The 23,127-nt window shown below is 35.2% G+C and overlaps 2 protein-coding genes across 2 annotated transcripts; both read left to right on the plus strand.

Annotated features, from left to right (window-relative positions):
* LOC142530304 (uncharacterized) lies at positions 1-10,387 on the plus strand. Its single transcript, XM_075636075.1, has 5 exons — positions 1-86; positions 186-310; positions 9,533-9,611; positions 10,021-10,153; positions 10,239-10,387. The coding sequence occupies exons 2-5, from the start codon at positions 283-285 to the stop codon at positions 10,341-10,343; spliced, it is 345 nt and encodes a 114-aa protein (XP_075492190.1). The 5' UTR covers positions 1-86; positions 186-282; the 3' UTR covers positions 10,344-10,387.
* Positions 10,388-17,946: 7,559 nt separating this feature from the next.
* Positions 17,947-22,901, plus strand: LOC142531404 (uncharacterized). Its single transcript, XM_075637513.1, has 10 exons — positions 17,947-18,294; positions 18,398-18,503; positions 19,391-19,451; positions 19,544-19,839; positions 20,589-20,728; positions 21,037-21,111; positions 21,343-21,433; positions 21,780-21,983; positions 22,239-22,283; positions 22,543-22,901. Exons 1-10 carry the CDS (start codon positions 18,085-18,087, stop codon positions 22,629-22,631), a joined length of 1,317 nt encoding a protein of 438 aa, XP_075493628.1. The 5' UTR covers positions 17,947-18,084; the 3' UTR covers positions 22,632-22,901.
* The last annotated feature ends 226 nt before the right edge of the window (positions 22,902-23,127 follow it).

The following is a 23,127-nucleotide window of genomic DNA, read 5'->3' on the forward strand; positions in this document are numbered from 1 at the left end:
TTATGTAGTGTGATACATGTTTTTCCACCACGGTTTGTGGAAAAAACAAAAAGGAATTTACAGGAATTTGTTATCGTCAACGAAGAGTAAAATCCTTTCATAAAATCTTCACAATATTAATTGCTTTTCTTTTTTCCACCTAATTTTGTAGACTAGAAAAGAACAAGTTTTTTTTATCTTGATAGGCGCAAACCATTAATTCTGACTTTATGGGAAGAATTTCTCCAAACCGAAGCACCTTTTTTGACGCAAAATGTTCACACTCTTCCTGTTTTCTTAGGAATGCGGCTTTGTGTCAACACATTTTACGGTATATTCAGCTCTATTTAATGTTATTTTTGTTAGAGTAGGTGCCCGTCGAGCCAAGTGTTGGCCGAGTGTTCACAATGAAACTCTATGTATAAGCAATCTTTATTTAATAATATTTTAAATTATTGTTTTGGCAAATCTTTATCTGTGTACCCATGCTAGTTGCATAGATAAAGACCTTGAATATACAAATAGTAGAAAGAATATGAGATGCTCATACGATGAGTATCATGAAACTCATATTTGGAATACTGTATATTCTAAACAGTTCCTAGTCGATTCAGCCGCCGCTAAGAAGGATATAGGCCGCTAGAGTTCGAGACTAGTATCTGCGATGTGAGTACCATGTTTCATTGGTAGGGGACATTGTGATGTCCGAGCATGCAGATAGGTGCTCCTGGTAGAGTGCACTGAACAACCCTCCATAAAGGACTTTCCAAGTGGTTCTCACTTATCGAGTGGAAAAGTCCTGGTTTATGGTTGTACACCATTAGTCCTTATGACCCGGGACAACATTGAGACTCTATGTGCTAGAATTACACTTTGACTTGTTTACCGACTCTCATGGGGTCATCAGGTGGCAAGAATGGGTGTTTTGTCGAAACATATATGAGTCGATGCATTGTAGTCGGGGATTCACCGCTTACCTTTATGTATGGATATCCTATGTGTTCTCATGTGTATGTAGGTTGAAATCTCTGATCAGAGTATGGTGGTAATTATGAAAGGGGTTTCATAGATTACACCATCGATGCAACTACGACATGACACATAGTATCGATTCATTGACAACTCTCGATAAACCAATGGTTGTCGAATCGATCGGGATATATGAGTTGAAGGTACCGTACTGTACGCTAACCATAATTGAATTGTTCTTGCAGGCACTATCATTTGATACCTAGGGAATCATGTAAGCGATGCTGCTAGGTTTTTAACATGATTGGTTGGGTACTATCAGACTTAAGTTCTGACGTTCTTGTTATCAAGGAGTTGATAAGTAAGAATGGAGCAATTGAGGTATGCTCATATAAGGACATGTTTAGTCCGAATCACATGAAGATGTGAACCCACGGCTAGTTGTATCAATGAACCATTGAGGGCCACACAAGTACTAGCTTTCTAGATCCCGTTGAGAAGTAAAATAGTTCAATGTGTTGAACGGCTTATAAAGGAGTTTATAAGCTTGAAGAAAAATAGAAGTATGACTTCTATGAGGTAAATGTAATTTTTAATTTATGAACGTGTTCCTAAATTAAAAGTTGGTCAAGTGAATAATGTATCTGAAAATTGTGATTTTCATAAACATTATTATGGACTAAATTAAATTAATTCAAGTGTTGAATTAATTAAATCGTATTGAGTCTTGTAGAGCTCAATTTAAATAAATTATTTAACTAGTGGACTTGAGTAAATTCAAGTAATGTTTAATTAATCTCAAAAATGTTTGAGATAATTATTAAGTCCATGGGTTTTTTAATTTGTTAAAAACCATATATATATGTGTGCATGGGAGGTCAAGGGTTGGAGACTACTTTTTGGGTTATCAAGGCATGGCATGCAAAAAAGGTGTTTTTGCTTTTAGCTTTTTGCAAGTCCAAGACAAGTCTCCCTTCCCCCATTTTTGAAGATACCTTGGCCGAAACTTGCACAAGTTCTCTCCTCCATTTTTCTCTCATTTTTCTTCTTCAAGTTTTGAGGAAAGAAAATTCTTCTCCTTGAAAAATCCTCTTAATTTTCTAGTGCAAATTAAGAGGGGATCTACCTAGTTGGTGGTGGGCTTAATAGTTGAGCAAGGAGTGCTCAAAGGAAGCTTGAAGATAGTTTCTACCATTGAAGAGCTAAGGTGTTTACACCTTAGTTGGAGCCATACATCAATCCTTGTGATTGATAGGTACATTTCTTAACACACTATGAATGTCATTTTGTGTTTATTGTATTTGATACACATTAAATCAAGGTGGCCGAAATTTCTTATAAAAAATTTGATTTTTTAAACTTTCGTTGCGCTTCCGGTCACCGTAACCGATCTCCTTTCAAGTGGTATCAGAGCTAAGGTTACGATTTTGTGTAACAATTACAAGATATTATATTGAGATTGATTTCTAACCGCATGAGACCAAAATTTTGCAACAAAAGAGGCCAAAAATTTTATTTTTTGGGCAGCTTGTTGCTGTCCGTTTCGGGCAGCCCGGGCTGCCCAAGGAGCTGCCCATTTCGGGCAGCAAGGGCAGCCCCTCTCCTTTTAAAAATAAAAAAAAATTTGTTGCCGGAATCCGGCGACTGAGCTCCGGCGACGGCGATGACGACTATGGTTTCCAAAAGTGTTTTGGAATATCAAAGTATCATGGGCCTTGAGTTGTTGGGCCATTGGATGGATAACATATTTGTGAATTTTAAATGGGCCAAAATGTTTTTGGTGAAAAATGAGTTTTTGGGCCCTTAAGTTTAAAATTACAAAAGTTGCAAATATTTTCTCATGAAATAAATATTTTAAGTTGGACTTTAAATATTTATAGTAAATGGTGATTTACAAGAAATTCGGTTATAAATAAATTAATTTGAAAGTAGACAAAGGTGTTTGTATACTTTGTTAATTTAGTTTATAATCGTGGCGGTTAGTGATTGGATCAAGATATATAATGTTGGATCAATTAATTATTGTGATAATTAATTGATGGTGTATGATATGTTATATTATGCATGAAGGATGATCAAAAGCCCAAGCCCAATTTGCTAGGTGTATGCTAGGATATTTTGTGTTGAATGATTGTAATAATTATCAATTTATAAAGTGAGCTTGGTTTATGGCCCGTTCCCACCCCATGAGATGTATCCCTATTTGCCATGGATATTTATTTGTAAATATTAGTATAGTGGATGATCAAGATTGGAAGATGGTGGCCATGATGATTATGAAGATCGAAGACATGTAAATATTGGAAGCTTATGTAATAGTTGCATTTGCATCCCGTGCATTTCCCTAGGATTGGACCTAGGCCCGTGTTTAGCTAACACGGTCCGTTAGTATTGGGGCGATTGATCATCCTTGTTTGTTTACTGTTTATAATATATGCATGATATGTTATAAATAATGAGTATGTGCGTTATTATTATGATAATAACAAAGTTGCATGAATCCGGCAAACATACGATCAAACATGGCGAGCTTTTAAAATAAAATTAATGATGAGACCTTTCGAAATTAAAAACCCTCATTTTGAATAAGATTCAAAATTAATATCGAGCCCGAAAAGGGGAATTATAAATTTGTTTTTAATTTCCTTGTCTTCCATCGACAATGGGTGCATGATGAACGCTACCCGTACTCGGGGCTCGGCTCATATTATTGGGGGAGCTCTGGGTGCCGGAAAGCTGTGACATCCATTGACATGATGATGTGAACTACGTGGAACTCCCATGATTTCGGCTCATATTATTGGGGGAACTCATGGCGACCTATCCATTAAGGTTCAACATCGATGGATAAGGCTTGACACGTGAAGATGAACGACGTCATATTATTGGGTCCTAATCAAACGTGAGACAAAAGTTTACGTAGAGGGTTGCATTGTGATGCAATTGGAAACTACCTTTTAGGAATTGTGATTGGCTGATATTATTCGGGATCATAATTCGCTAATTGGACCTTACGTACCTACTGAGGAAAGGAGTTTCCCGTTTTCACTAGAGGGGAGTGAAAGATTTCAAAACAGTGGGAGCAAATATTTATGAAGTAAAAGTCCAAACTTCATATCTTACTAAATATTTTAAAATAGTCATCAACATTTATCATTTTTTTACTTTTCAGTACAAATTGACAATGTCTTCGATTCGCAATCCGATATCTGTAATACTCGACAAACACATATTAACTGGACCTAATTACCTCACTTGGCTAAGAAACCTAAAAATCGTCTTGAATTCGGAAAGGGTAGCATATACACTGACTGAGTCGCCCCTGTTGAGGCTCCGACTGACTGCACTCCTGAGGAATTGCAGGCTTACAAGGAATGGTGTGACCGTGACTTGATAGCCAGGTGTTATATGCTGACTTCTATGAATGATGAGCTGCAGAGGCGTTTTGAGGATGCAAAGAGTGCTGCTGACATTCATTTGCATCTCAAGGAGCTCTTTGGTGAGCAAACACGGCCTCTTAAGCATGCTACCGTCAAGGAGCTGATCACTTTGCGCATGCGAGATGGGGCCTCGGTCCATGAGTATGGCCTGAAGTTGATTGGGCTCGTGGACAAGCTCGTTGGCATGGATCTGATCTTGCCTTTGGAGTTGACCACCGACGTGTTGCTGTTATCATTGCCTAGCTCATTTGATCCTTTTGTGGTGAACTTCAACATGAACAAGATGGAGCCGACCCTTGAGGAGTTGGTGAATATGCTTGTTACGTTTGAATCAACCATCAAGAAAGAGAAGTTGGTTCTTTATGTGGGTTCTTCATCTGGTACGAAGATTGATCCACATGGGAATGGAAAGAAGCGTTCTTTCCAACGTCCCAAGAAGAACGTGCCCTTGATGAGGCAATCTCCGAATCCCGTTGAGGCAGCCAGACCAGTTAAGGCTGACAAGACTGATGATGTATGTCATCACTGCAAGAAGCCTGGACATTGGAGGCGTAACTGCAGGGAATATCTTGCCCAGAAGAGTTCTGGAAACGGTATGTTCTAAATTGAAGTAAACATTTCAATTAACTCTATTTCTTGGGTATTAGATACCGGTTATGGTTCACATCTCTGTAATGATTTACAGGTGATGGGAAGAAGTAGAAAGCTTAAGGAAGGTGTGACCTTCTAGAGGATGGGCAATGGAGCAAGAGTTGATGCCAAAGCTATTGGAGATGTTTACTTGCTTATGAACAATGATTTTAAGTTAATTTTAAGAGATTTTTGTTTGTACCGGATTTGGTGAAAAACATTGTTTCCATTTCTATGTTGATAAAGATGGATATTCTTGTTTATTTAGCAAAGGTGTTTGCAACATTTACAAGAATGAATGTTTGATTGGTACTAGAGAACTTGAAAACGATCTCTATAACTTAAAATTGAAAGATATTCCATTAAATGTCCATTCAAAGGCAGACACCATATGAGATATGGATGGGTAAGCCACTTAAATATTTTTGTCTTAGAATATAGGGGTGCCCTGCTTATGTGAAGCAGGTAGTGGGAGATAAATTGGATAGTCGATCCATTTTATGTTACTTTGTGGGATATACAAAGAATTCGGTTGGATACTACTTCTATCATCCCAAAGAAACAAAGGTGTTTGTTTCTAGGAATGCAACCTTTTTGGAAAAGGAATTTCTATTGGATAGAAAAGGGGAGATGATAGAACTCGAAAAGGTTCGAGAGACACCCACATTTATAGAACCCACACCCGAAGAGCCAAGAGAGGAGATACAAGCTCCTAGAAGATCCGAGAGAGTCTCGAGACCACCTATGAGGTATGGTCTGCTTCTTGAAGAGGGCCATGATGAGCCTAACCATGGATGTGATCCAAGTACCTTCAAGGAAGCATTATCTGATGTCGATTCATCCAAGTGGCTTGAAGCAATGGAATCTGAGATGAATTCCATGCATTCGAACCAAGTGTGGAATCTTGTGGATCCACCTGAGGGAATTATTCCCATAGGGTGTAAATGGATTTACAAGAGAAAACTTGGGGCGGATGGGAATGTATTGACCTTCAAGGCGCGATTGATGGCAAAAGGATATACTCAAAGACAAGAAGTTGACTTTGAGGAAACATTTTCTTCAGTTGCAATGTTCAAGTACATAAGGATATTGCTAGCCATAGTTGCATGGTATGACTATGAGATATGGCAGATGGATGTTAAGACATCCTTTCTTAATGGGGATATTAAGGAAGAGATTTACATGTCTCAACCCGGAGGGTTTACATCTATCGGAAGTGAGCATATGGTATGCAAACTTCAAAGATCTATTTATGGTCTAATGCAGGCATCTAGGAGTTGGAACCTCAGATTCGACAGTACAATCAAAGAGTTTGGTTTTGCTAAGAATCCTGAGGAACCCTGTGTATATAAGAAGGTCAGTGGGAGTGTTGTGACATTCCTGGTGTTTTATGTTGATGACATTCTAATCATTGGGAATGATGTAGGAATGTTGCAATCAACTAAGATATGATTAGCAAGTAAGTTCTCGATACAGGACTTGGGTGAAGCATCTTTTGTATTGGGAATACAGATCTATATAGATAGATCAAGAAGATTGCTTGGTCTCACCCAATTCACATACATTGATACCATCGTGAAGCGGTTCTCGATGGATGAGTCCAAGAGAGGACATCTACCAATGTGTCATGGCGTGTCCCTATCCAAGTCTATGTCTCCCAAGACTGATGCAGAGATAGCGGCGATGACAAGCATTCCTTATGCATCTGCGATTGGTAGCATCATGTATGAGATGATATCTACACGTCCTGACGTGGCTTTCGCACTAAGTGTAGTGAGTAGATATCAATCAAACCATGGTCTTCCACACTGGAAAGCTGTGAAAGACATCCTCAAGTAGTTGAGAAGGACCAATAAATTGTTCTTGGTCTATGGGGTGGCGAACTGAAATTGGAAGGCTATACCGACTCTAGCTTCCAAAGCGATATCGATGACTCGAAGTCAACCTCTGGGTTTGTATTCATGCTCAATGGTGCTGCTGTCTCTTGGAAGAGTTCCAAGCAAGACAATACTGCGGATTCCAGCACAGAGACCGAATACATTGCTGCATCAGATGCAGCAAGGAAGGCTGTTTGGATAAGGAATTTCGTCTAAGAGTTGGACGTCATTCCTAATGGAGTTGCTCCTCTCCCGGTGTTGTGTGACAACACGGGAGCTTTAGCTCAAGCAAAGGAGCCAAGGTCTCATCAGAAGTCCAAACATGTATTGAGAAAGTACCACATCCTCGGAGAGATTGTGGAAAGAGGAAGAAGTGTATTTTGACACAGTCGGCTCCGCAGATAATGTTGCTGATCCACTAGCTAAGCCTTTACCTGGATCATTATTCGAGATGCATCGCGAATCAATGGGTTTGAAGCATATGGGTAGTTGGCTCTAGTGCAAGTGGGAGATTGTTAGAGTAGGTGCCCGTCGAGCCAAGTGTTGGCCGAGTGTTCACAATGAAACTCTATGTATAAGCAATCTTTATTTTAATAATATTTGAAATTATTGTTTTGGCAAATCTTTATCTGTATACCCATGCTAGTTGCATAGATAAAGACCTTGAATATACAAATAGTAGAAAGAATATGAGATGCTCATACGATGAGTATCATGAAACTCATATTTGGAATACTGTATGTTCTAAACAGTTCCTAGTCGATTCATCCGCCGCTAAGAAGGATATAGGCCGCTAGAGTTCGAGACTAGTATCTGCGATGTGAGTACCATGTTTCATTGGTAGGGGACATTGTGATGTCCGAGCATGCAGATAGGTGCTCCTGGTAGAGTGCATTGAACAACCCTCCATAAAGACTTTCCAAGTGGTTCTCACTTATCGAGTGGAAAAGTCCTGGTTTATGGTTGTACACCATTAGTCCTTATGACCCGGGACAACATTGAGACTCTATGTGCTAGAATTACACTTTGACTTGTTTACCGACTCTCATGGGGTCAGTCAGGTGGCAAGGTTGGGTGTTTTGTCGAAACATATAGGAGTCGATGCATTGTAGTCGGGGATTCACCGCTTACCTTTATGTATGGATATCCTATGTGTTCTCATGTGTATGTAGGTTGAAATCTCTGATCAGAGTATGGTGGTAATTATGAAAGGGGTTTCATAGATTACACCATCGATGCAACTACGACATGACACATAGTATCGATTCATTGACAACTCTCGATAAACCAATGGTTGTCGAATCGATCGGGATATATGAGTTGAAGGTACCGTACTGTACGCTAACCATAATTGAATGGTTCTTGCAGGCACTATCATTTGATACCTAGGGAATCATGTAAGCGATACTGCTAGGCGTTTAACATGATTGGTTGGGTACTATCATACTTGAGTTCTGACGTTCTTGTTATCAAGGAGTTGATAAGTAAGAATGGAGCAATTGGGGTATGCTCATATAAGGACATGTTTAGTTCGAATCACATGGAGATGTGAACCCACGGCTAGTTGTATCAATGAACCATTGAGGACCACACAAGTACTAGCTTTCTAGATCCCGTTGAGAAGTAAAATAGTTCAATGTGTTGAACGGCTTATAAAGGAGTTTATAAGCTTGAAGAAAAATAGAAGTATGACTTCTATGAGGTAAATGTAATTTTTAATTTATGAACGTGTTCCTAAATTAAAAGTTGGTCAAGTGAATAATATATTTGAAAATTGTGATTTTCATAAACATTATTATGGACTAAATTAAATTAATTCAAGTGTTGAATTAATTAAATCATATTGAGTCTTGTAGAGCTCAATTTAAATAAATTATTTAACTAGTGGACTTGAGTAAATTCAAGTAATGTTTAATTAATCTCAAAAATGTTTGAGATAATTATTAAGTCCATGGGTTTTTTAATTTGTTAAAAACCATATAATATATGTGTTCATGGGAGGTCAAGGGTTGGAGACTACTTTTTGGGTTATCAAGGCATGGCATGCAAAAAAAGTGTTTTTGCTTTTAGTTTTTTGCAAGTCCAAGACAAGTCTCCCTTCGCCCATTTTTGAAGATACCTTGGCCGAAACTTGCACAAGTTCTCTCCTCCATTTTTCTCTCATTTTTCTTCTTCAAGTTTTGAGGAAAGAAAATTCTTATCCTTGAAAAATCCTCTTAATTTTCTAGTGCAAATTAAGAGGGGATCTACCTAGTTGTTGTGGGCTTAATAGTTGAGCAAGGAGTGCTCAAAAGAAGCTTGAAGATAGTTTCTATCATTGAAGAGCTAAGGTGTTTACACCTTAGTTGGAGCCATACATCAATCCTTGTGATTGATAGGTACATTTCTTAACACACTATGAATGTCATTTTGTGTTTATTGTATTTGCTACACATTAAATCAAGGTGGCCGAAATTTCTTATAAAAAATTTGATTTTTTAAACTTCCGTTGCGCTTCCGATCACCGTAACCGATCCCCTTTCAATTTCATGGTTAGAAAAACCAATTTCCTCTAGCTTATCCATATTGTTTGATATACTTTAGTGCTTTTTACTTACCAAAGCTTGGTTAGGCTGATAGAAATATGTTTTGCTGTAGGATTATCCATTTGTACAGTTCCAAATAGCACCATTTTGTTTGACCCCCCAATACAACGAAATGAACTCTTAAAACAATGGTAATTCATACTCTTTCTATTAGTTACGTGGTCACATATTCTTAGATTGATATTTGCTAAATCAAAATAAATCTGCTGGGGGGAACCTTTATAAATTACGAATGTGTAGTTCTAAGCGTATCTGTTGTAATCTTGAAAATAAAATTTATAAATAATTTTTGGGCTTTGATAGGCACATATTACATTTCTTGAATACACTAATGTAGCGGCAAAAAACTTGATTACATTTTTTTCGGTTTTTTGTGTTAACTTTTGTCGTGGAAAAAAATATATGCTAAAGAGCCATCTATCTTGCTGTCTTCACTTGTTTTCCTCATGTATTTATGTTTTTATTCATCTTTCTTTTTTATTTCTGGCCTATTTCTCATATTCTTAGAAATAAATAGCTAACATAACCCCTTTTTTTTAGGATGCAAACCAATCAAGAATATATAGAAATTGTTGCGTCCCATAAATTGTATGACAAAGCAAACCAGGAAATAGACCAGCCGTTCAGCTCCCAGATCCGAAAAATCAGCCAGATTCTGAGCCTGAATGAAGTAGTACATTCAAATTTACTCGCATATTGTCTTACCTAGATTTAGAATAACCATAGATTTTAAAATGCTAACAAATTCTGATTTGTAGGTGAAATCATTTTGTATAAAGGCTCAAATAAGAATAAAGAATCCCGAAGACTTTGTATATTTTCTAGCTTGCCCAGGTTGCTCGAAGTCATGCGGAGCTGCATAAAAATATGAGTTCACATGTTTTTATTGCAATCATGATTTTCCAAGCCCAAAACCATTGTAAGTGATAAATATGCTTTGAAAATCTACACTTGTTAAAAACATGACATCTTAACTATGCTATACATATAGCTTACGGTTCCAAGCAGAACTTTTTGACTGGACTGAAATTTGACTACTTATATTGAGAACAAAGAGGCAAGCATGTTGTTATGTGCGTCAGGAGAAGACATGATTGAAGCAGAAGAACATGTATATTTATTTACCAATTATTTTTTGCTAATCAAAAACTTTATATAGCTTCTGAATATTACTTATCTTGCCATTCGCAGCAAAAACCTTTTATTCTTGATATATTCAACGAGAAATCGAAAGATTTACAGTTCCTTTTCCAACTAAGAACGTCGTGGAGCAAAACAAGAGGCAAAACTTTTGTTCGAAACACAGTCATAGCATGTCTACCAGCAGCTGAGTCATCGTCGACATCACACAGCTATGAGGACAAAGGCTCGTCCTCAAAAGTGCTTGGATTGATACAAGGTGATGTGGCTGCAGCAGAATCCCAAGAAAGCAGCTCTGCAATACAGGAAGAACACTTTGAAACAGATCTTAGAGTACTACAGCCCAAGCCAACAGGCAAAAGAAAATTGGAACCTGAGGAGGTATTACATGCGAGTAAAAAACATATAAACCAAGAGCGAAGCGCAAATATGTATATAAAAGCTCAGTATGTTTTTTAATACATGTGCTTTTTTTAAATGGAATTAATGTTTTTTGTTTGTTACCCAAACGCTAATATTTTGTCTGAAAACTAACCTATTAATTGTTGTTTGAAGTTCTGACAACTTTCGAATTATACATATACACATCTTCTCTTACATGTTAGTTTTTTATAGCACTGTTTTAATTGCTAAAATAAATTGTGTGTTTCTAGTAATTTTAAACATTTTCCTTTACTCTAATATATAATCTTCTGTGTGGCATTTACATATATCATTATTAGTTTGAAAACAAAGATACTATAGACTAATTTAAAAATAAAAACCGTCGTCTTTGTATCTTATGTGTTCGATTTAATATACTTACTATATATTGAATTACATATTTATTTATAAGGGAAAAACTTTTTTCCCTAGGCACTTCCAAATCTATATAGACATACATTCTTAGAACTACAAAAATAAATACAACGTATAATAAAAAAAACATCTATAAAATATCCGTTAAATAATTTCATGCTATAATAAATTATATCTAAGGCCTTTCTACTTATTTATATGATATTGATTTTCTTTTGCCAACTTACAACTACCAACTGTTATGTTATTACTCTAAACTAGGCAAAATAAGAAAAAATAGTAATATTCATTCTAAAACATTTTGCCCAAGAAAAAATGCATACTTATAAATACAAAATATGGACTGAGTAATGAACAACGGAGTATATGTTTAAATAATATATAAATAATACAAGGGAAAAAAACTAAAAAAAGCTTTTTATGGTATTCATCGCGCAATTAACCGCTATAAATCTACAACTACATACGATTTATATACACAAACTTATATACATACATGACCTAAGTTATGAGACATTACACTTGTTAACATTATATGGAAAAATAGTTTAGGAGTTTCATTTTCCAGTACCCACTGCGCCATGGCGTGACAGAGGCGTGCACCCGCGCACATTGTGGCCAACAAAACGGCAGAAGCTTCTGCGCCCCTGCACGATAAGTGTTCGCAAGGGCGTAAATTTTCTCCAAAAAAACAAGTGGCATGCGCGCTATTACGCAGTAGATTGATTCATGCAGCAGCACTTCATGAAATGCTAACAAAAAACAGAGGTCGGCGTGCCACTGTGCTTATATCCACGCACCAGCTCCTCTTATTTCCAAATGCCACAAACAGAAACATGCGCGCAACAGCACAATCAAAGTGCGCATATGCACGCTCCCTACTGACAAACTTTTAGAGATTCAGCCCCGCAATAGCGCTTCGAAATATCGCAGTAGCGTACGCTTTCTTCCAGGGGAAAACACACAAAAATACGATTTCCCCCTCACTCCACAATAATTTCCCAATTTCCATCTGCGCTCGTTTTCGCTCCTTACGCAGCCGCCATTAAAGCCTCGTCTTTCCACTAACCCTACAGCCGCGCAATATCTCCCCAAGGAACCCAACCGTCACTCACACCACACTTGCTTCAAAATTCCCATCCGCAACAACGCTTATCGATATCTCAGATTTGTTCGGTGCCTCCCTCCAGTAACATTTTCTAAGGTAACCCCATTCTCTTCAAATTTTTATGTACAAGTTTTGCAAATTGATGCTACATAGGATCTTACAAATTTCTGAATCTAAGTTTTGTAGTTCCTTGAAAATATTTATTAAGGATTATGCCTCCAAAAAAAAATCCAAGGGGAATGCTTTATACTCATCTCATGTGTATGATAAACACAAATTCTGGAATACGGAGGCTCAAAGCATTTATGAAACCACGCTAACTCGGCCTATTATCAAAGAAAGAGGAATAGACATGTCCAACCCTGACTATCGTTTAGTGAAAGATATTGTAAAACGAGTTTGGCTTGAATTGGCCAAATCACCAGCAGACGCTGTAATTTCGTTAATTCGTGAGTTTTACGCAAACTTACGAGTTAGGCACAAGGATAAACGAGTTTTGGTTCGAGGCAAAATGGTAGCATTTGATTCAACTACCATAAACATGGTTTATAATCTGTCAATCCTTGAAACTGATGAATATACTTAATACATGACTGGAAATATAGATTATACTATGATGATCAAGGACTTGTGTATTGATGGAGCAGAATGGCGAACAAATCAGGGAACCCCAGTCACATTAAAAAAATCTGAAATGCTTCGTGACCCAAATAGTTGGGCCTCATTCATTCTTGCAAGAATCCTACCTTCAACTCACCAAACGAAAATTACAAGAGACAAGGTCGCTTTGGTACATGCTATTACAACAGGAAAGTCAATAGACATAGGCAAAATCATTCATTGTTCAATAATGCGCACAGCCACAGGCCTCATCACTACTGGTCTCCCTTGCCCGCACATTGTCACAGAACTATGCCAGCATGCCGGTGTAACATGGGGTCCAGATGAGCAAGTTCTAAAAGCTAAAGCACCCATAATTGTATATCGTGTTAGACTATCGTATGGGCTAGCAAAAAGCATAAGGCGCGAAGAAAAGGCAGCATACAACCAACGTGCAAAAGACCATCAAGAACCACGACTACCATCATTGAGTAGGGTAACTCTAGGAGATCGAATAGCAAAAATAGAACAAGACATTAAAGCACAACGTGAAGAACTAGCATAGCACAGACAATCAACAACTGCATTCATGACTTATATGGTTAACTTTACATCGGTCCTTGCACAACGCTTTCCACCAAATACTCCCACAGATGCACCCTTCCCTCCACCACCACCCTCGCCACCCCAGAATCCATTGCAGGACAGCTCACCACACCAATCCACAGATGAAGATATCCATGATGTCGACAATGATGACTTGAATACCCGCTACTGATGCTCAATATATGAGGTATGTACTATCATTTCCTTTTATTTCACGCAGCACAAATAATTAGCACTTCAGATTTAGCACAATATGTTAGGTAAAAAATATACATAAAATATTTAGAATTTACTATCAAATATCAAGCAAATAGTTACTTGCATAACTCTAAATTGTTTACTAATTTTTCAAATCCACATTTATGTACACAACTGCTTACAACATCAAGATGACTACCTCATCCTATCATGTTACCCAATACAACTCATTAACAAATAAGTTACAGAATATCTATTAGTAAACCAAGCACATATGTTATATATAACTTAGCATCAACATTCTTACATTCAATAGGTTCCTAATTACAATTTCATCACAACTTAAATACACAAAATCATTTTCTTATTTTTAACACTAAAACTTACTCTATTAACACTTAAAATAAAAAACTAATGTCTCTCTTTATCTAAAACATAACACATTGTGCAAATATACTCGGTATTATAATAACCAAGACTTATATTACAAAAAAATCATTTATGCCCTTACACTTGTCAATAATTTAAAACATCTAAGTTGCTTATATTGAGGTGGCCAAAAAATATCATATCATGTGTCATAACCCATCTATGACTCACCTTTCTCCATATGATATATATGAAGTTATCTACCGTCAACTATCTTGCAAGTACTTATCTTGAAGTTAACATTTCAATACTTTTCTTTCTGTAGCAAAACATACTTCTTCTAAATCAACTCCAATGGGAAACACCTCGTGCTGTGATTGTATCGACTGCATTCAATGTTACTACAATTCTCTATTTCATAAAGAAGTTGAAGAACTAATAAAAAGATTATACTCAAACCCAGTATGGGCCATCATCTTACGAAGGGCACTAAATATAGAATCAAAGCTTTCTCTTCTACTAGATTACGCAGTTGATATTGAAAAAGAGCTAGATGTCAACGTCATTCGTCAAACACAGTATGTAAATTAAACAGATACTAGAACAGCTATCTTATAGTTCTGAAATCGTTTATTTCAGAAACATTTACATTACCCTGCTAACAATTATAGAATATAGTCTACAGATTCTTCAACTAGGAAAGTTGCCTTTACTTTATTTTTTACACTTACTAACCTTTTCCCTCTTGTAATTCATAACTAACTTTATATCATGTTGCTCGCATACCATTTTTCTGTACCTGATTTATCTATTCTCAATTATTTCAAGATCTAACTTACCAAATTATTAATGACCTAATTAATGACTGATGTATTTAGTGGATTTCTAAGCTTAATCAATAAATCATATATATGACATTTGCATTACAGATAGGCTCAGTAAAAATCAATATATAATATAGATTATACAATTGTATTACTGTTTACATTCAACTACGACCTATATTTTGCCTTTGTCTTTAAAAAAACAACTTTAATAAAATATAAATATTTCAACCAATTGTTTAGTTTTAATAAGATAAAATGATATAATGAGATTTTCTACCTATTTTTATTTATAATAAGTTAAATTTCTATATTTCAATACCCGTTAATATACAAACATCTAACGCACCTTATTATGGGCTTTTATTTTTTCAGGTTCGACTCCGCAGGCTGAAACAAGGAATGAGATGATCTTATGATAGTAGGAACATAAATAAGTTTTTTGTGCTTCTTAGGTATGTGTTGTTTAATAACATTAGACATAAAATATGTAATTTATCAACCTGCTATTACAGTTAGACTTAATTAGTATTTTCATACCATAGTTTAGCCAACCTCTAGCTTGATTTCTAAATTTATCAAAAATTTCAATATTCACAAAACTGAGAATAGTTCCAATTTTGATTTATATATACATTAAAAAAAACTTTAAATTTCTACAAATTTTTTCCCACAGATCATTATCTAAACAACTTAAAAACTTCTTCTCTGAAAAATATGAACGTCAAATTCACTTTTTTAAAAACAAATATATATGTAAAATTTACTTATTACTAACCCTTTAATTTTTTTTGTAAGCTTAAAAAAGTTGTAGTCGTAAGGATATATATAGAATATTCATTCCTCATTATACGTTAATATGCTGATTTATATCTGTCATGTTTAACCGTCCTGCAACCTAACTGAACTCAGGTGTAAAAATAGATATGCTAACTAATATGTATATTTTTAAACATATTTTATACCTTATTTTCTACAAAATATCATTATTCAAACAATATTATTCATTACTTCCTCTAAAAAACAAACATTCAAATACAAGATTAAATTGCATATATGTATAAACCATGGCCAGTACAAAAATTTAAAAAAAATCAACCACTTCAAACGTATATGAAATATATATTTTTCCCCCTTACCCAATACCTAAACAAAAAATATCACATATGCTTTAATAACGCCTTCACGACATATTTAATTACCTGTCTAATATAAATAAAATGAAAATACATTAATTTTTAGTCAAAAGGATTTATAGCTTCTCGTCCCTTACATATAAAATAACCAAAAAATTGAAAAAATTTGATCGTTATTATTCATCTTTTCCCTTAAAAAAAGAGCTAAAAAATATATTTAGATATTAACCCACATACTTAGCTGATAAATCTGTGTTTATTCCTATTATTTAGCTACGTTCAAACTGAATATTACTGTTATTTTTGTAACAAGCTTAAATAAAACCTTTACACATGATAACATGCATTCATAACTTTTGCCAAATTAAATAATACAATTTTAAACATTTTTATATACATATATACATATATTCCTACATCTAATATGTCAGTTTACACCTATTTATAATTCGCATATATAAGCTAATTGCGTATGATTTTTTGTATCTGTAATAATAGCTTCTCTGTTCCCCAGATTTAGCATATCTAAGTTTTCTCACACCAATAAAGTCACCTTGATAATTTATTTAAAATCTCAGACGTCATATTATCTCCTATATTATTTTACCCAAAAAATACAACTGTTTTAGTTTGTTTTATATCAACATAATTGTAATGCATTAAAATAAAAACTCATACAATTAAATATATACAAATATAAACGTATATTTATCGTCTTTAAAATACAAGCAAAATTTATCATTTATTACATAAAAACTTGGGTAAACACCTCAAATATTTGAGGCGCCTACAACTAGTATATATTGAAAGATTTGTTCTTATATTTTGTGTGTGTTTTATAAGTTTTGTATTATTTTTTGAGAGATTTTCTTAAATAGACTTCACACAATTACTATAATCAATTTTAGCCTTCAGTTAAATTAATTTACCAAAATGGTCTTTTTGTCATATCAAATTACATAGATATCCTCTATCATTTAAACTCTATTCACCATCGATTTCTTTATCTCAAACTCTTTATTTGATTTTCGCAATTTCTCGAATAATCTTATGAATTTCATGCATTTGGACATAGAGTGTTGATAATTTGAGATAATTCTTTTGTCGAGTATCATTTTTATGCATTTTATTTTTTTGAAGGTTTGTTGTGCATACTCATAAACTGTTAGCATAGAATAAAGTAGAGAATTAATTGAGACCATCAGATTTTTTGTTTATATTTGTATAAACTCACATTGATGTAATTATTACGTTTCAAAACCATGGTGATTGGTGATTTTTTTAATACTATTTTAGATGAGCAACAATCGTAATTAAAATATTATAACCTTGGTGGTTTCGTATGCACTAATTCAAACTAACAATTTATAATTTTATTAAAATATGTTTATTGATATAAGTAAGTAGTATTAAAAAAATTAATATATTATAAATTAAATAAGACAGAATAAATGTCAAATCAACTCTTAAATAGAAATATTAGATAATTAAACAAATGAATCACGAAAATAGAATATGTGTGTTAATAGAAAAATGATATTTTAGGATTTTTTTTAATTAAATAAGACATAATACAAAATGTATAATAAAGAAGAACATTTTTGAAATTATGACTTTGAAATATACTACAATAATCAATTTCCCTTATTTTTTTGTTTTCTAAGGATTATTCTCATCTTCTTGATGCGTGTGTAAAAACCAGCATTATCGCATGTCAAGAACGCGACTTTAAGCTACTGCAAATAATGTAATGGTCGTGAGCAGTCTAAAGCCCTGATAAATTCATCGTCAACAAAGTGTAAAATCTTCCGGTGATCGAGCGGAAATGGATGCAGTTCTTCCAATTGTAGGATTCTCGGTGATCATTGGAGCTCTGATCGCATTTTTAATATTTATAAATTATTTTCGAAAGTGGAAATCCGAAATTCAGTCGATCGCTAAACCCGAAACGTTGTATCCGGATATGAAGACGAAGCCAACGGTGCCCAGAAAGTTGCACCAGAAATCCCACGCACATTCCCATGCCGCGGATAAGGTAAAGATCAGTTTTTTTTTTTATTTTGTGCAAAGGGTTTATGTAATTTGATCGGTGTGAATAGTAGTTAGTTGTTTCTTTTATGGTGAAATGCGAACTGCAGGATGCAAATAAGAAGCATCATCCGCTGGATTTGAATACATTGAAAGGGCATGGTGATGCAGTGACGGGGCTGTGCTTTTCACCTGATGCACGGAGTTTAGCCACTGGTAAGGGGCTGTTTATCCTTAATTTTGCTTTTTAGTGCTCTTTGTTACTGTGTATTCGTGGAAATGTGTTTGCTGCCCCTGCCTTTTTATTCGAAGATTGTATTTTTACGGTTTGGTTATTTGGGCAATGCTGTTAAATTTCCTCAGTGGTTTACAATTTTTCTGGTAATTTCTGTGTCCGTAAGAGGGAGGTTTTTACGGTTTCAGCTAGGAAAAGAAAAAGAATAGCAGTGGAGTTTTTCCTTTGTCCTTGGTCTCGGGTACCGAATTGATAAATTGGTTGAATGAGGTTCATACATCTGAAGGTAGTATATTACACAAAGCATTCATAACCTATTCTAGGTAAGTCAACTGTAAGATCAATATTAATTAACCGGCCAACTAATTTCTTGATTCTAATACATTCATCTAAAAAGCAAAAAGAATAATATGGTATATTTGTAAGTATTAAATACTTTTTAAAAAATTATTTTACATTTAATTGTTTCAAACACCCAGATTTTTTTGTGTATCTGATGAAGATTTTGTCATTTTGTTGGATTTTTTTTTATGTATTTCACGAGTTTATTTTTGTGTGCTCTGTACGACGTCTACTTGTTTGGGGTGTTGTTCAAACATCAATTCGGAAAAGAAAAAGGGTTACGGTGATGTGATTAATATCCCAGGAGTACTTTACTCAATCTGCACAGATGACTGGGAGTATTTCTCATTTCAGCATGCTATTGGATATTGCCAAGTGGTTTTTGATTATAGGAAAAATGTATGGAATTGGGGACTATTTCTTTTAGTTTTTTAACTCGTCTAGAATTCTGTCATTTCTGACTTAGAATATTGGTCTGATTGAAGACACCAAGTTATTGAATAGTACCTTAAAAATTGTTTGCCAGCTTGTGGAGATGGTGTGGTCAGGGTATTCAGGTTGGATGATGCTTCAAGCAAAAGTTTCAAGTATGAATCGTGCGACCATTCTCATCCACCGTTCCATAGTGCAAGCCTCATAATTCAGTATGGACTAATTATCCATATCATATAATTTTTAGGTTTCTGAGAATAAACTTACCTGCTGGAGGTCATCCAACTGCAGTTGCATTTGCTGATGATGCATCCTCTGTGGTAGTGGCTTCCCAAGCACTTTCCGGATCATCTTTGTACATGTATGGAGAGGAAAAGGCAAAAACAACTGGTGAGCAGAATCAACAGACGAAACTCCCTCTCCCAGAAATTAAATGGGAACGTCATAAAGTTCATGAAAGTAGGGCCATTATCACTCTAATTGGAGCTAAGGCAACATATGGAAGTGCTGATGGAAGTGCCCTTATTGCATCATGTTCAGAAGGTGTCTTTTTGTATAAGTATTTTTAACTAAATTGCTGCACAATTTTTATTGTTACTCCAAGAAACTCACGAATCACGATCATGGCACTTGTCCAATGTTGTTAATAACTTGTGTTTTTTTCATGTGCAGTATATCTATGTTCCTTCATAAGGTGGTTATTGACCTGGGGAGATAGAGATAGAATGCACTGTTAATTTATAACAAGTTTGTTGTCAGCATTTTTAGTTCCCTCTTTTTTCTTTTGCTTTTGGCTATGTAAAGCACCAATTGGCCTGGCCAACACAAATTAGTGAAGTAATATGGAATGATATTTATAAGAGTGGGTGGTTTTGGTGTCCGGAATTCGCTCCAATTTCATTTATTAACCCAGCATTTCAATGTTATGAAGCGTTGAGAAATGGTTTATTCTGCTTATTCTTTTACAATCAGTTTGTTTAGTTGCATTGTCGGACTGTCCTGGTGAAATTTGGTCAACCAGTGGCGATGTATTTACCATCCTCAGGGTCTCATGTCACTTTACACGATTTATACAGCCTCGTTCATTTTCTATTGCTAGCTTTCTCTAGTACCGTATATATATATTTTTTTCATAGGACAACTTTGGATTTGTGGTTGGTTAGTGCAGGATCAGGGAACTGTTTTTCTAGATATGCTTCCACTCTTATGTTGAACAATGCATGTGGAATAGAAACTACTGCTCTCAAAATGATATTTTTGTGTATGTTTAATATACTCATTTTCTCCTTCAGGCACTGATATTAAACTCTGGTATGGAAAAACGGGGAAGCTATTGGGAACTGTTGATACAAATCAGCTAAAAAATACAATGGCCAGTATATCTCCAAATGGGCGGTTTATTGCAGCAGCAGCTTTTACTGCAGATGTGAAGGTAAAAGTTATTTGTTGAGCCGTGTAAACATCATGGCTGGTGTCCTGTGTGCAGTGATTTTTTTTGTATTTATAATCTACTTCTTAACCGTTCAAGTTTTTATTGTAAAACTTCTCCAGAGAAATGTATGTATTCATATTTTCACCGCCCTTTACTTTTGTTTGTATCCCCCAGAAAAGAATGACATACATCACCTCATTTTGTAGTGCTACTATTTCTTTTATTATCAATGAAGTGTCACGTGACGGTAGGACATCTGAACTTTTGTGGTGTAAAAAACATTCCATTTACCTAGCTTTATTTTACAGGTTTGGGAAATCGTGTATTCAAAAGATGGTTCAGTCAAAGAGGTGGTGAAAGTTATGCAGCTCAAAGGGCACAAGGTTGTATACCGATCTTCATGTGCACTTTATGTTATGCTTTTGTGCTTATTGTTTTTATATGTTGGCTGATAGCTTATTAAGGTGTCTTTGAACAGGATTAAATACATGCATTCATTCTTATGTTAAAAGCATTTTCTTTCAGTTCAGTTTGTATGCTGGTTTCTGTAATAAACTTTATTGACCAAATTTACTTGGCTTTGATGGATTTAACATTTTCCGTTGAATTTTCAGAGTGCAGTTACCTGGCTGTGCTTTGATCCAAATTCAGAAAAAATTATAACAGCGTCCAAGGATGGCTCAATAAGATTATGGAATATCAATGGTAGGATTACTTTCGGAGTCTACGTCTCTTTTGATAATTTTTTGTTACTGAACTAAGAATATTTGTACTTTTCCAGGTCTATATTTTTGCTTTTAATTGTTGAGATTTATTTTTCCACTGCAAAAAAAATAGATACCTGCACCCATGCCAGTTGTGAAATTACTTTGCCACAAAAATTTGTATATTTTACAACGAGGGGTTTTGAAGCGAAGCCTACTTGTTCTTTGACCATGTATTGTGACACTAAGTTCTTTGACCACACATCGTTGACTTAAGTTACTACATCTTTACTTTTAACAAAAATTTGGAAATAATATGTTTGCTGACCAACGGCTGTTACATGAAGTTCGGTACCATCTTGATGAGGATCCAAAAACTTTGAAGTTGTTTCCAATTCCACTTCATGATGCAAATGGCGCGAGTTTGCATTATGATCACCTCAGTCTTTCTCCTGATGGAAAAATATTGGCGGCAACTCATGGTTCAACGTTGCATTGGCTATGTGCCGAGAGCGGGCAGATTTTAGACACAGCTGAAAAAGCCCATGATGGTAAACCTTTTTTTATGGTTCCAACTTTTATGGTATTCTAAGTTTTTTCGATTTGTAACTTATTGATCACGCACTCTTTAACCAGTGAAAAAGATGATTGGTGTTCTTCCATGTTATGCTAGTCATGAATTATGCACGATGGAAGTTAGTTTTCTGTTGCGTATCAGTCGACTTCCATAAGTAAAATCATGCATACAAATTACCTGGCCATCGTTTTTTCCATCAAATATTTGATTCGTGCATGTTTTATCGCAGGTGATATTTCAGATATGTCATGGGCGCCCTCACCTATTCCAACAGGTTAGTGCTCGAGGGATATTCTTTTATGTTGTTACTAACATTCACTTTTTTAAAAAACTAAAAGTTGGTACTTTGAATCTTTAGACGAAATGTCTCCTTTTTAGTGGGTTTTTGGGAGAAACCAGGATGAGTGGCGTATAGTTTAGAATCTCTATAGTTCTTATGCACGAAGGAAGCTTGCTGAATATTTTTCCCACTTCCAATTTACACATCAGTGAATAGAATATTAACCCTTGTTTTTCTTGTGCTATGTTTGTAGAAAAAAATAAGCAGCAGCTGGTTTTAGCGACGGCCGGCATTGACAAGAAAGTGAAGCTATGGGCAGCCCCACCTTCTCCTCCCTCTTGAGAGAAACTTACTGGTGGACTGTTCTCACTAATATAATGGAAACGTGGGCAGAAGGCAAGCATATTTATACATACTCGTATCGAAAGTTTTTTTTTGCACGGGTGATCGTCACAGGCTTTAAATCTTCAATCATTGCCTTCAGAAGAATGTCGAAGTGTTCGATAGCAGATTCAGGCTTCTAGAAAATTTTTGAGCTAGTTTGACACAATCCTTGTGTTTACACTAAAAAAGATGGTGAGTTTATGACCAAGGAGATCGTTTTTTAGTCCCTTGCTGTAGCCGATGTTTGAGTAGACTCTATCCAAAAATGTTGCTTTGTGATCACAATTTTAAATGTGTGAATTTTTAATTTAAAATATGTTCATTTTTACAAAAGCAATTTTTAAGTCTCATAAAGTCAAAAACTTATGTGAGACGGTCTCACGAGTCGTATTTTGTGAGACGGATATCTTATTTGGGTCATCTAAAAAAATATTATTTTTTATGCTAACAGTAT

Source organism: Primulina tabacum, chromosome 17 (genome assembly GCF_025594145.1).
Source record: "Primulina tabacum isolate GXHZ01 chromosome 17, ASM2559414v2, whole genome shotgun sequence".
NCBI classification, from domain to species: domain Eukaryota; kingdom Viridiplantae; phylum Streptophyta; class Magnoliopsida; order Lamiales; family Gesneriaceae; genus Primulina; species Primulina tabacum.